At 39.0% G+C, this 13,839-nt stretch overlaps 1 protein-coding gene across 3 annotated transcripts in view; it reads right to left on the reverse strand.

Annotated features, from left to right (window-relative positions):
• plxna4 (plexin A4) overlaps positions 1 to 13,839 on the reverse strand; it is a 317,539-nt gene that overhangs the window by 127,427 nt on the left and 176,273 nt on the right. The window contains exon 5 of one of the 3 annotated variants that reach the window (XM_062995360.1): positions 4,060 to 4,111. The exons of the other annotated variants lie outside the window; for them this stretch is intronic. Within the exon in view, the coding sequence (XP_062851430.1) occupies positions 4,091 to 4,111 (21 nt within the window). The 3' untranslated portion in view covers positions 4,060 to 4,090. Of the gene's footprint in view, positions 1 to 4,059; positions 4,112 to 13,839 lie in introns of those variants that run through there. 3 annotated transcript variants of the gene reach the window in all.

Below are 13,839 nucleotides of genomic sequence, written 5' to 3' on the forward strand. Positions count from 1 at the left end.
AAATTCACATTTACTGCATTATACATACAGTATATAGCATTTAGCAGATGCTTTTATCCAAAGCAGCCAACCTGGCAGTAGGTAGGCTTGAACCAGTGACCTTCAGATTCCTGGTCCAGTGCTAAGTGCTAAGATATGTGTGCATGAGTGCAGAAATAATGTAGTGGCAAAGAGTTACTTGCATTACACACATATACAGGACTATTTCTGCATAGTACTGTACTGTCATGTTATGATCATTAAGAAATAAGTGGTAGGATACTGTTAGGACAAAAGCTAGCATTATTTCTGTCTCATGCTATCAATTATTTCTGTCTCAATGCTATCACATTCTAATCAATTACTTTATGTGTTTAACATTACTGGGACACTTTGATATATTTGTCCCTTAAGGCTCTTTTGCCAGCCATTTGTGTGTTATTATAATTATAATTAGATTTCATTTCATATTATTTTAAGAGCATTATGCCTACGTAGACATACATGAAAAGGTCGAATATGACATAAAATATAACAAGTGTTACCTGTTAACTATGGAGATTTTATGAGACCTAGGCCTAAAATCATTAGCATTAGGACAAATGGATTCTGGGTACTGCAATGCTCAGTGTTCAGGACTTTTACTTTTATGGATCATAATTTCAACCAATGAAATGAGGAATATCATGTGACTACTACTACTAGAAACACAGATTAGGTAATGGCATGATAAGATGCATTTAAATTGAAGAGGTTATTTAATTTTCCATGTGCTACTAAACATTTTCCTCCCAATCTAGTCATATCCAATTACTCGATTGCATTATGCTTCCTCTCTACTGATGTTGATCTCCACCCTGGTTAAGGAGAGCAGAGACTGACACATAATAATAATAATAATAATACATTTTATTTATATAGCGCTTTCCAAGATACTCAAAGACGCTTACATGCCCCCCCAGCTTTGTGTACGGAGAGACACATCCTAATCAACGCATTATTTCTCGACCCTGTGCAGGCACCATCAATCAGCCCCCCCACCCCAGAAACAACAGCCAATCGTTGTTCATGTAGGCGCCCAGCCTGCCGGATGGCAGAGCTGAGTTTAGAACTGCACTAGCGTGTTTTACCGCTGCGCCACTTGAGTCCAAATACTGCTTATTTAAGAGTGTACGTGAGCATGTTTTTTTTTTCTCCTGCCTTTACACCAACATATTTAATACCTAAAAACCTATAGTTATTATAGTTATTTCAATACTGGTAAGAAAATACTCGGGAAAGGAAGGAGCCCTACTGAAAACAGACTAGCTGAAGTTATGAAGTTGCATACTTAGGACACAAGCAAGTGTATGCATATAAGAGTTAATATTTACCAAATATTTCTGTTTTAGACTTGTGAAATGATTCTACCTTAAGCCTTTCATGCTGACAATTGCCCATCTTATCACAACAGTTACAGGGAAACGTGACTGGTGAAGATGTGAAATGATAAGAACAAGGATGTGTATTGAACGTTCACACACTTCAAATTTTATGTCTGTTAAGCTGCAGAATGATCAATTTTCGCTTTTCAAGATTAAAGTATAGCCTCTGACTGAAATATAGATGTAATAATCGTGGAAGGACAGAACATTGTGTCACTCTTATCTCTAGGATGGAAACTCAAAGCCATCGACTTTCTTCGACATGTTGATTAATAACCCATCCTGTAGCCAGTGGCTGATGTCAATCACCTGTCAAGCTAAGTGCAAAGAGAAAAGCCACAAGAGAGTTTCTGTCTAAAATTCGGATCTCCAAAGGGAAAAAATACAAAACAAATAACATAAAAACAAAGTGTTTAGCATAATTTAGCATGCCCTAAGCTGTCTAAAGATTGTATTTATGTGGCATATGAAGTGTAATAATATTCTTGGATTAGTCATCCCACTCTAAGTATAACATCCAAATAAATCCGACCATTGGCATGAACACTCTCGCAGTTTGGACAAAAATGCTAAGTGTCAGTCAGTTTCTTTGATTTGATTTCTATAGGAGACTGGTAAATTAAAACAATAACATTTAACATTATTTCTACTCATAATATACCAGGTTCCTACCTCTTTAAATAAGGAGAAAACTGTAAGGCCAATTTGCAAAAGGATGTTTTATATCATATCATATATCATATAAAGCTGACTCCCATTTTATTAACTTACAATAATGATGCATTTTAATAAGGCTAGATTACATAGTATTTTGTCATTCTAACTATTACTGTTTATTTCAATCTGGGTCTATGCAAACAAGAGTAAAGTTTAAGAAAAGCAAGCCTTTAAGAAAAGCTTTTTAAGAGTTACAAGAGATTGGATCTTTTTTGTTTAAGGGTGGAGCATGCACTGACATGGTAAGGGTTACACACTGTCTTATTCATTTTTAATTGGTATGCCACATCCCATTTGTATGGTTTCTAATTTTATCTATGAAATTGATATCATTTAGAAGTGAAATTTTAGCTGTTGTATAAGTTCATTTTGATTTTAAAAACCTAAAGGTTAAATATTAACTTGAAAACACACTTTTAGCCTTTCAGCTTAATAAAGATGTGTTATTTTGAAATGCTAACAAAATATAGAGTTGTGTTGTGTCATGTGCTTTACAAGTTTTTTGTGTTTTTTTTCGCCCCTGTATTCTGCAAAGGTGTCTCTTCTGCCAATTAGGGTCCTTACACAGCATATGAAGACCCACCCACCCACACATAGTCCAGCCCTCACCCTGCAGATACAGTGGCCAATTAGTATCTGCTGCAGGCACTGCCAATTATGCCCGCCAGATGACGCCCAGCCGACCGGTGGCATCGGCGAGTTTAGAATCGAGGAGTTTGGAATCTCATTGCTGTTGTGCTAGCGGAATATCTCGCTGCGCCACCTGAGTGCCCGTTTTTAGTGATTTTTAATCAAAAGTCGTGTTTCTACACGTGTTGACACAGGTGTTAGAGAACATGACCCAGTGTCAAAAACACTGCCCTTGAGCTAGGGCCATACAGAAACTCAGCTGTGGGAATCTGCATTCATATGATTCCAGTTTTGTTATGAAAAAGCAGCAATTTGTGTTCACTAATTTTGTGTCCTTTTTCCAAAATCTACAATATGGTGCTTATCCCAAGTCAAGTCAGAGACAGCTTCTCAGCCAAAGCTTTCTAATGACTGAAAAATAAAAGAAGGTAGGAAATGCCAGTCATCTATTTGTCCTCTGTTGCATCTCTATTTCACATATTTATTAGGAATATTTACAGCAGCCAAAACACCACTACATGTACCAGCCTACAATCTTCTGCCAGCAAATTGAGCTTCTTAAAATGACTTGCTTAACAAAAAAGACAGCATCACTTAACTTGAGCTAATGCCTCTCCTCAGATATTAAAACTGTCTGTATAAGAGATTTCACAATACATATTTTATTAATTGGTCAGTTACTGGATCCAGAGTCTACTCAAAGTGTCTTGTCAGCATTACCCACCGCACCACCATGGCGCCAGTACACCAAATTAGTTTTGCACTATGTTGACAAACTGTTAAGTGCTTGGTTTGCAGTCAGAATTCAGCTTTTTTTTTTTTTTAAAGAGCTTGTCCCAGATACCATATTGAACAGATGTACTGCTGCAAACAGCCTTTTCTATGTACACAGCAAAAACTGGAGTGTTGAAATTTCAGAGTTAAACATTTCAGAGTTGAATTTCACTCTCAAAGTGTCATTTTAACACATTCGGATTTAAATTGTGTTCAGTGTTGGAGTTATTTGGCAGAGTTGATTCGATCAGTGTTAACCTGACTCCACAGAGATTTAAATAAACTCCGCCCATACATTTTACTTCTTTGGTTGGAGACAAGGAGACGACGGCGCCATTTTCCTCCCCTCAAGTTTACATGGTAAGTGCAATTAATTCAGTCTTAATAAGAGTATGGGGCGGCATGGTGGCTAAGTGGGTAGCACTGTCGCCTCACAGCAAGAAGGTCCTGGGTTCAAACCCCAGATGGGGCGGTCCGGGTCCTTTCTGTGTGGAGTTTGCATGTTCTCCCCATGTCCACGTGGGTTTCCTCTGGGTGCTCCGGTTTCCTCCCACAGTCCAAAGACATCACATCAAGACTTCACTCCCCTGTTTTGATGACAAGACGGAATGCGTTCTTCAAGCCAAATATCATAAAAGAGGCCAAGAGGCTCACTTCAACACCAGAGCTGCGTCACGTGTTGCAGTCAGCAGAAAGTTCACCAGGAAGTGATCTTGAGTCGACATGTATGTTTTTTGCGTGTGTTAATGCATTTGCTATAATTTTCACCTTTCATAACTTTGTCACCTTTCATAACTTTGTAATTATAGACTAGTTTATACACTGGACAATCATTGTCTGTTTACTGTGCTCAATATATGTCTCTTCATTGTAACTTATCTGAACACTACTGCACTTTAACTGTATTATATGTAAATAATCTCTGTCTTGCACTTCTGGTTACATGCTACTGCATTTCGTTGGCTCTGTACTTGTACTCTGCACAATGACAATAAAGTTGAATCTAATCTAATAATTGCAGTCTTTTTTTGCATTAATTTATGCATTCATTATTTTAGAGTTTAAGATTTAGTTTGTTTATTCTCTGTTTTTAAGTCGATCTGATTTGGGGGAACATATGACCAATAGATAGACATTTCAAAACTCAACACCTCTCTATAAAAGTATTAAGTATTAAGTGACTTTGTCTTCAGTCTATGACCAACAAATGGCCTCCCTGTTGTTGCTTTTGCATTTTCACCTGCCACCACCTGGAAAAATAAATGTTATTTTTGAAAATTATTTGGTGTATTGGAATTAATTCTTCTAATTATTAGAAGAATAATGTAGGGAGTTAAATGAACAACTGAAATAGTAAAATATAACTCAGAGCAGTGTTATTTTTAGATAGGACCCAACAGTGGTTGCATAGCATTTGAACCGCCAATCTTCTGGTTGATAGCCCAAAGCTCTACCCACTAGGCTACCACTGTCCAATTTTGTCCAAATTTTGTACCCTTAGTGTTACTTTAACTCTGTTTTATGAGTTAAAACAGGAACTCTGACATGGTGTTAAACATTTAACTATTTTGAAAGAGTTGATTTAACTCTGCAGAGTGTGGAGCTATATAAACCCTGAAAAAGTGTTAAAATCAACTCTGTGGGAGTTAATTCAACACTGGACTTTTTGCTGTGTAGTAAGGTGGTAAGATAGTTTCTTTTTTAAATATATATGTAATGTGTAAAAATGAAAACCATGTTGCTGGGTTTTCAGTAGCCTAAACCAGAGTAAGCTTTCTTCTCCAGAGTAAGCCAGCTTCAGACCAGGTCAAGACAGAAATACTTTACCCGCACTTAGACACTTGCAGTATTCTGTATTTTACTGAACTCAACACTGCCAAAAGCCTCCCTACAGTCCACTTCACTGCTGCAAAGCTGCTTTTTTGGAAAGACACACTTTAATCCGCCAGTCACAGAAGTGTAAGGCATTGATGTAAATCAGGGATACCATTTAGATAGAGGGAGAGCCCCTTATACTGCTAAGATAAATGAAAGAAGTATAAAAGCAGTCTAAGTTTGTCTTTTTTCTAACATGACAGGCTTTAAAACAGGCAGACTTGATGTTCAAGACAGGTTTCGTTTAGGTGCAGATGTATTTTAGCATAGTGAAGAAGTGAAAAGAAGAAAAACCAGGTTTTAGAACTGAAGATTATAAGGATATAAAGGCTTTAACTATAGAGCTACCTTTAGCTGTCTAATCTGAGAATTTATCAACAGTGCTGTAATAAGGTAATCACACCTTCCTATTGATTGCCTAATATTGCATATTTCAACTTCAGGTCACTAAACAAACCAAAACACATTAATGTTATAAACAGTTGGTAAAAATATAACAGTTTGTGTTATGGAGATGATTCGTGCCTTAGAACAGAAGTGTCACATGTAAGCCTGCTCCTGTAATGTCAAAGGTAAAACCCAATAGCAGGATACTTAACAAGAAAACAGAACAATATTGTGACTAATTAGCACAAAATTTAAGAAGGTAAATAATGGCTAAACAAATAAACAACATACTAAACCTGAGATAAACATAGAACAAAACCAAACCATAAACCCCAACAAAAAGTAGGATTCGAGAATGGAAAAGTCATTATAATGCATTATTGGAGCAGAAATTACTAAACTGAAAACAAAGAAAAGGACTACAGAGAAATTAAATCAAATGCTGGGTTGCAAGCTGTCGTGCCCAGTGGCTGAGCAATAATAAGACTAGCAAGAGAATGCATGCCATGATTGAGCATGGCATATTAACCCAAACCAAAAGACAGTAAAACTTAGAACTCATTTATTCAGTTATAACTAGTAGCAAGGTTCATTCGCAACCTTATTAGCAACAGTAACATTTTTAAATAGAACTGCATCTAGTTTAATTTCATGAGAACTGAGCTCCACTTCTACACTCTCTCTAGTCCTCCAAAACCCCAAGAAAACCCCAACGGACCACTTCAACAGTGCTGCATCGGTGCCTGCGTGCCATTCGCTTGTCTCTGAAAAGTGCAAGTTTATTACAGCCCAATTCACCAGGCTCATCGCTCCTTCACTGCTCCCAAGCCTTCATTAACACGTGCTCAGCTACACTGATAATAAACCAAATAAAAAAAGCTAATTCTAATGTAGAGTTTAAATTAAATGGTTATAAGCTGTGTGAAAAGCCGCTCAGGTGGCACAACGGTAAAAACACACGCTAGCTCACCAGAGCTGGGATCTCGAATACATCGTATCGAGTCTCAGCTCTGCCTGCCGGCTGGGCTGAGCGATCACAGGAACAACGATTGGCATGTTGTTCATATAGGGGTGGGTTAAGCTGGATAGGGACTCTCTCATAACTGGTGCAACTACGACCTCTGCTGGCTGATTGATGGTGCCTGCACAGAGACGGGGAAAGTGTGCGGATCAGGCTGTGTCTCTCCACAGAGCTAGTCCGCAGCTGTTCTCGTCTGGTGTGGGTGAAAAAATGCATACGGCTGCTGACCACGTGTCGGAGGGGGCATGGGTTAGCTTCGTTTTCCTTAATTCTAAACTGGGGCCAACATTAGTGGAGAGGAAGCATGATGCAATCAGGCAATTGGACGTGCTAAAAGTCGGGAGAAAAAGAGGAGAAAATGCATAAACAAAATATTTTTAAAAAGCTGTGTAAAAAGCCGGTCAAGCCTGTTGCACCTTACACATGTATGTACCTAACACCTTTGTCATGGTGACAATCATTCACTCAAAAGGAACAGTTTTAAAAATCATTAAAATCTTATTACTCTACCAAGATATGGAATGTAAATTTTTGACTATAAATGTAGATTTTAGAATATACTACACCTATGACACACAAACACAAGGTTCATTCATCACATTCTGTTCTCATTCTTCATAGGCTTTAAATGAAACAGAAAACTGCTAACAAAAACCCATTATGGATGACCTTGCCAGCACCCAGTAATGCACACACACACACACACACACACACACACACACACACACACACACTCTCTCTCTCTTTCTTTCTCAGATACAACATCCTTATTTTGACATGAAAAGGGTAATCACAATCATATTCATACTGTTGTCAGGCTGCTTGTCAGTTTTAAATGAACAGCTGTAATATGAGCTGTTATTTACCTTGCTCTCCACTTATGGCTGTCTAGATCAAAGCCTGCTCATATAGATCTTCCATATATAAGAGATAATTACCACATACCGGATGCCAACTTTAGCACTGACTGAAACACAAAGACCCAATCTGGTGTCAAACTCTAAAGCCTTATGGAAAAACTGCTGTTTTAGGCTGCTGTAATTTACATTTGTACATCCCTGCACACAGTGGATAACCTGCCCCAGGTGTGAATGGGGAATTTCTTAAGTCCAATTTTCATAGTTGATTAGGTAGTTGCCATGACCCTGATTATAACAAAACTCTTACTAAATATAAATAAATAACACAATATATTGTGGCGCCGGCGAGTAGGAAGGAGAGCGTCGGGGCCGCGAGTGAGCTGCCCTTGGCAGTTTACTCAGTGGTTTTGGACAGACACTCATTCATACACACATACATTCATACAACAGACAAACATAAAAGCTGCCTATCCAGCCCTCACCGTAGCCACCGCAGCCCCAACACTGGGCTACACGGCCACGGTAAGCACGGACAGCATGGCGGCAAGGGCTTCTGGGCAAAGCCCGTGGCGGCCCCCTAGTTGCGACGTCACATTGCCCCCTCCCTAATGGTCAACCGACCCGCTGACCAACTCGCAAGCGTTCACTGGGTGGCTCCTTGTCCGCACCACGCCCTCTTACACTGCCGAGCCGCCTTTCCACCCACTGCTGGACCGGGCACCCTGCCCCAACAGCCACCTGGGCTAGCGCACTCAGACAGATGGGGCATATTGGCCCACCGAACCACCAGAGCCACCCAAACGCCACAATCCCACTTCTGACACCAATGTGGCGCCGGCGAGTAGGAAGGAGAGCGCCGGGGCCGCGAGTGAGCTGCCCCCGGCAGCTCACCCAGCGGTTCTGGACAGACACCCATTCATACACACATACATTCATACAACAGACAAACATAAAAGCTGCCTATCCAGCTCTCACCGCAGCCACCCCAGCCCCGTCACTGGGCTACACGACTACGGTAAGCCTGGACAGCATGGCCACAAGAGCTTCTGGGTAAAGCCCGTGGCGGCCCCCTAGCGGTGATGCTACAATATTTTAATAACACAATATAAAAATTAGAGTCATTGGCTAGGTTATTATTTCATGCCTGTCTTAATTTTTATATATATATATATATATATATATAAATTTTTTTTTTTTTTTTTTTTTTTTTTTTTTTTTTTTTTTTTTTTTTTTTTGCTAAATTTGTCAAGTGCCTTCGGATTTCTACTTGGATTTCATTATAAGAATGTTTTAAGTAATGCCAAGTTCACACTACACGACTGGATCTCTTGTAATCGGGAGTCTTTCAAGTGGGTGTGGCTTTCACACTACACGACTGATCGGCGATAGAGGGTGACACGAGAAGTGACAAAATGCACGTCAACAATAAGCGAGCGATCAATGTTTGTGCGCTGATGTGCAGCGTAAAATCAAGGAAAAAAAAATCTGATCCAGATGTTTGACATGCTAGAAATCTCTCTTCGGTCGCTGAGTGCGAGTCGGATTGAGTTGTTGTGTAGTTCACACATAACGATTGGGAGCCGAGTTTCGCCGAGTTGCTCCCGAGCCGGCAAATCTAGCGCTGACCAGTCGGCGTGCGAAAATCAGGGCAAAAATTGTGTAGTGTGAACTAGGCATAACTGTGCTTTCTATCTTAGATATTGTAAATAATTTCTGTGTTCAAAAATGTTGGAATATTCATTTAAAGGCTCTCTAAACTGCCCTGTCTCTTTTTTATGATTAAATCCTTTAAAATAGCTGTAGGGATTTATTCTTTAAGGAAGATGTGGTCCGAAAAGCTTATTAAAACATGTGACAAGCATTACTGTGTGATGAAATATATGAGCCTATCTACTTCCTATATGAAAATGTTATCTGTCGGAACTCCAGTTTATCAGGGAATGGATTTGGTGCTGGTAGCATTAAGGGCTTTTCCAATTTGCATATTTATAACAACCTCTATTTCTCAGAGAGGTGCTTTAATGCCATTTTCTGGTATCATTTTTTTTTATATTCTGGAAGCAAGACGTTAGGCAATTTAATAGATGTCATAGAAAAATGTTTTTTAAAACAAGTCTCAGATGAGTTCAAGCACAGCTGGATGTACTGTACCTAGGCTACTGTACCTTTATTATTAATTTTCGTAGTGTATTTGTAATTGCAACAGGTGTGTTTATGGGTGCATGGACTTGGCATTGCTGATTAATCTTCCAATCGTGGCCCCTAACAGTTTTCTGTAAATGTGTTGCTTTAACAGCACAAAAACAGGCACAAACACAAAGTGTAACATTAGTCAGCATGAGCATTATTTAGGCAGGTTAGCAGCAGAGTGTTTACTTTTGTTTTCAGGCCCTTAAGGTCCCAGATTGAAAATGCAATTATTTGTGCCATATAGCCAGCCTCTGTACATTAAATGGATTTGCCTCTTATGCTGTGGATTCAAAAGCAATAAACACACACACACACACACACACACACACACATTCACACACACACACACAAATTCTCTAGTATCCAGCCTACAGACTGGTATTACCAGCACTTTAACATCATATAGGTCTCTACAGGCTTTTATTATTCCCATCTCTCTTTCTGTCTGGCTGAACTACTTTTCTTTAGTGTTTTAAAATATTATTATCATTATTATTATACTTTATTTTTAAAATAAATATTTCTAATTTTCTAGGACTATTACACACACGCATACACAAACTCCCATTTACAGCAATAAAAAAAAATCTGTGATTTGTCAATTCCCTTGAATCTTTACTTAACTGACAATGTTTTCACTGATCAATATATTTTGTAAATATAAAGACATCTAGAATGTGATGCCTGCAACACACTCCAAAAAAGTTGGGCGTGTTTAACCCTGTGTTAATGTTTTAGGAACTGTTCAAGTTTTGCAAGTGCAATTTTTCTCCATTCTTGCTTGATGCAAATAAGCAAGCATAAGTAATCCATATACACAGATCAGGCATAACATTATGACCACCTTCCTAATATTGTGTTGGTACTCCTTTTGCTGCCAAAACAGCCCTGACCTGTCGAGGCATGGAATCTGACACCTTTTTTATCAGAACCAGCATTAACTTCTTCAGCAGTTTGAGCTACAGTAGCTCGTCTGTTGGATCTGACCACACGGGCCAGCCTTCGCTCCCCACGTGCATCAGTGAGCCTTGGCCACCCATGACCCTGTCGCTGGTTTACCACTGTTCCTTCCTTGGACCACTTTTGATAGATACTGACCACTGCAGACCAGGAAGACTGCACAAGACCACAAGAAGAGCTGCAGTTTTGGAGATGCTCTGACCCAGTCGTCTAGCCATCACAATTTGGCCCTTGTCAAACTCGCTCAAATCCTTTTTTTTCTCAAATGTTTCCTGCCTCTAACACATCAACTTTGAGGATAAAATGTTCACTTGTTGCCTAATATATCCCACCCACTAACAGGTGCCGTGATGAAGAAAATCAGTGTTATTCACTTCACCTGTCAGTGGTCATAATGTTATGCCTAGTCAGTGTAAATTATTGTTGATAATATTATCACATCTGTAATGATGTGTTAACTCTGATGTTAAATTAAATCATGCACTCTACTATTAAAATGCTATAAAATAATTATGCTTAACAATTTGGAGTCCATAAAAACTAATAGATCACAAATCAAATGCATTATGACCCCAGTCATTATGTGAATGTTCCTTTGCAGGCATGCAGGAATGAGGTAAGAGCTTCTGTCCTATCTGTTTTACATTAAGGACTACATAGTACAGACTGTCTAAAGCACAAACCTAGTAAAATATTTGCTTTAATTTAAACCAGCAGTGTCACTGAGGACAACGCCTGTAGGGTTGTGACTGAATGCATGCACATCATTTACATTAAGACATTTTTATGACTTTTTCATGAGGCAGATGTTTCTTATCTGAAGGAGCAGTGAGCAACTCTATCCTGAAGGCCAGCAGAAACTAAAGTGTTCAAGGCTGCTTCTGTGTGACAAAAGAAAAGGACATTGCTCTGGTGTGTCACATTTTAGAAGAGCAAGGGCAAATAAAAAGTAGAAGTAACAACTAAATTGTATTATTAAGGACGTGCACCACCATGTGCCACCAAAACAGTTTAAATCCTATAACAGATTTAGCAAATATTGAGGGGTGGAACTATTCCTCCAACAATATTATCTTAATGGTTGATTCCAAGTATATAAAATAGTAAAGGATGCTTCCAAATGTCTTACATGAGTTTAATTGACCGATGACTGTGCAGGCCATATAGTGTATATACTTCATAATGTATATAATATAATGTTTATACTTCATATTTATTATGCATGCCTGTGTTTTGAGGATGTGGCTCTAAAGAGAGAGTTTGTACTTTGGATATTAAACAGCCTCAGTCTACTTTCACCAAACATACTAAATACACCTTTAAGCAAACTGCACACTGCAAACTTGCAACTATGTTGCAACAGTTCAGGAGAGGTTTTTTCCTTTTCCAGCATGACTGCACCCTTGTGCACAAAGAAAGTTTTTTTTATGCATTTTCTCCCTTTTTCTCACGATTTTTAGCATGTCCAATTTTTTTTTACCCAATTGCATTATGCTTCCTCTCCACTGGAGCTGACCCCGCCCCGATTGAGGAGAGCCCCCTCCGACACGTGTGCAGTAGCCGACTGCATCAACCAGCCAGCAGTGGTCGTAATTCGCTCAGTTATAAGGAGTCCCTATCCAGCTCATCCTACCCAATGAACAACAGCCCATCGTTGTTTATGCAGCCGCCCAGCCCAGCCGGATGGCAAAGCTGAGATTCGATACAATGTATTCAAAATCTCAGCTCTGGTGTGCTAGCGTGTTTTACCGCTGCGCCACCTGAGCGGCCGCACAAAACGAGTTTAAACAGTGGAGAACTCTAGCAGTCCTAAACTGAGTCATAACCCGAGTCCTAGCCTGAACAAATCCAAGATTTTGTGAAAAGCCTTTTTAGCTGTGTATTTTTGAAAGAAAATATTTTAAAAGCTCATGTTTAAGTGTCCACATACTTTTGGTGAGTATGTGATCCTCGGTGAGATATTGCTCAAAGTGGAATCACTTTGTACGGCTTGTCTTTCAGAGAAATTAAAAAGCAACAGCAGAAGAAAACCAAGCAGGAGGCCTTTCAGGATGATTAAGCATAATTGAATAATGCTTAATAGCTCTAAATGATGTCTGCATTTCAGATGGAAAACTGGCTTTTAACCTTTTTCATAACATGCTTTAAGGCGTATACAATGTCTAATCACAATAATTTGAGTTTATAACTGATGAATTGCCCTGTTTTCTAAAAAGCTGCATTACTGACATTTAAAATGTTATGTGTCTCTTGTGCTATGCATAGCGTATACACTTAATAAAACAAAGTCACATCTTTTGTCCATCTCCCTATTCTCTGCTCACTTTATTGCAGCTTAAAAAGTATCATAATTTTGTGTTTATCCGTTATTTTAAAAAGTATTTTTGTGGTTAATAATAACAAATCTAACAACTTATTTATCTAGCAAATATGTCACCACTGTACTGTATGGTTATTGCATGTAATCTTAAAATTAATTTTGATTGAAAATTGTGTTTTTACTGCCAGAATTGGTGGTTGTTTAAAAAAAACAGGTCTCCCAGAGATGAGGCTTGAACCCAGGTCCCCAGGACCCACGCTGCTGTGCACCTTATCATTTGTGCCACCTTATCACCCCAGTGGGATTGTACATAATATTATGTAAAATTAAGTAATACTGAGTAATACAATTATACTAGCAACATTTGTCTTTGTAATAACTGTCATTTTTGAACTACTGTGATTCTTTATTGCTGCTGTTTGAGTTAGTCATCTTCTAGACCTTCATCAGTGTTCACAGGATGCTGCCTATGGGGCGCTGTTGGCTGGATATTTTTGGTTGGTGGACTATTCTCAGTCCAGCAGTGATCGTGAGGTGTTTAAAAACTCCATCAGCATTGCTGTGTCTGATCCACTCATCCCAGCACAACACACACTAACACACCACCACCATGTCATTGTCACTACAGTGCTAGGAATGACCCACCACCCAAATAATACCTGCGCTGTAGTGGTCCTGGGAGAGTTCTGACCATTAAAGAAC

The sequence above is a fragment of the Trichomycterus rosablanca genome, chromosome 1 (assembly GCF_030014385.1).
Source record: "Trichomycterus rosablanca isolate fTriRos1 chromosome 1, fTriRos1.hap1, whole genome shotgun sequence".
NCBI lineage: Eukaryota > Metazoa > Chordata > Actinopteri > Siluriformes > Trichomycteridae > Trichomycterus > Trichomycterus rosablanca.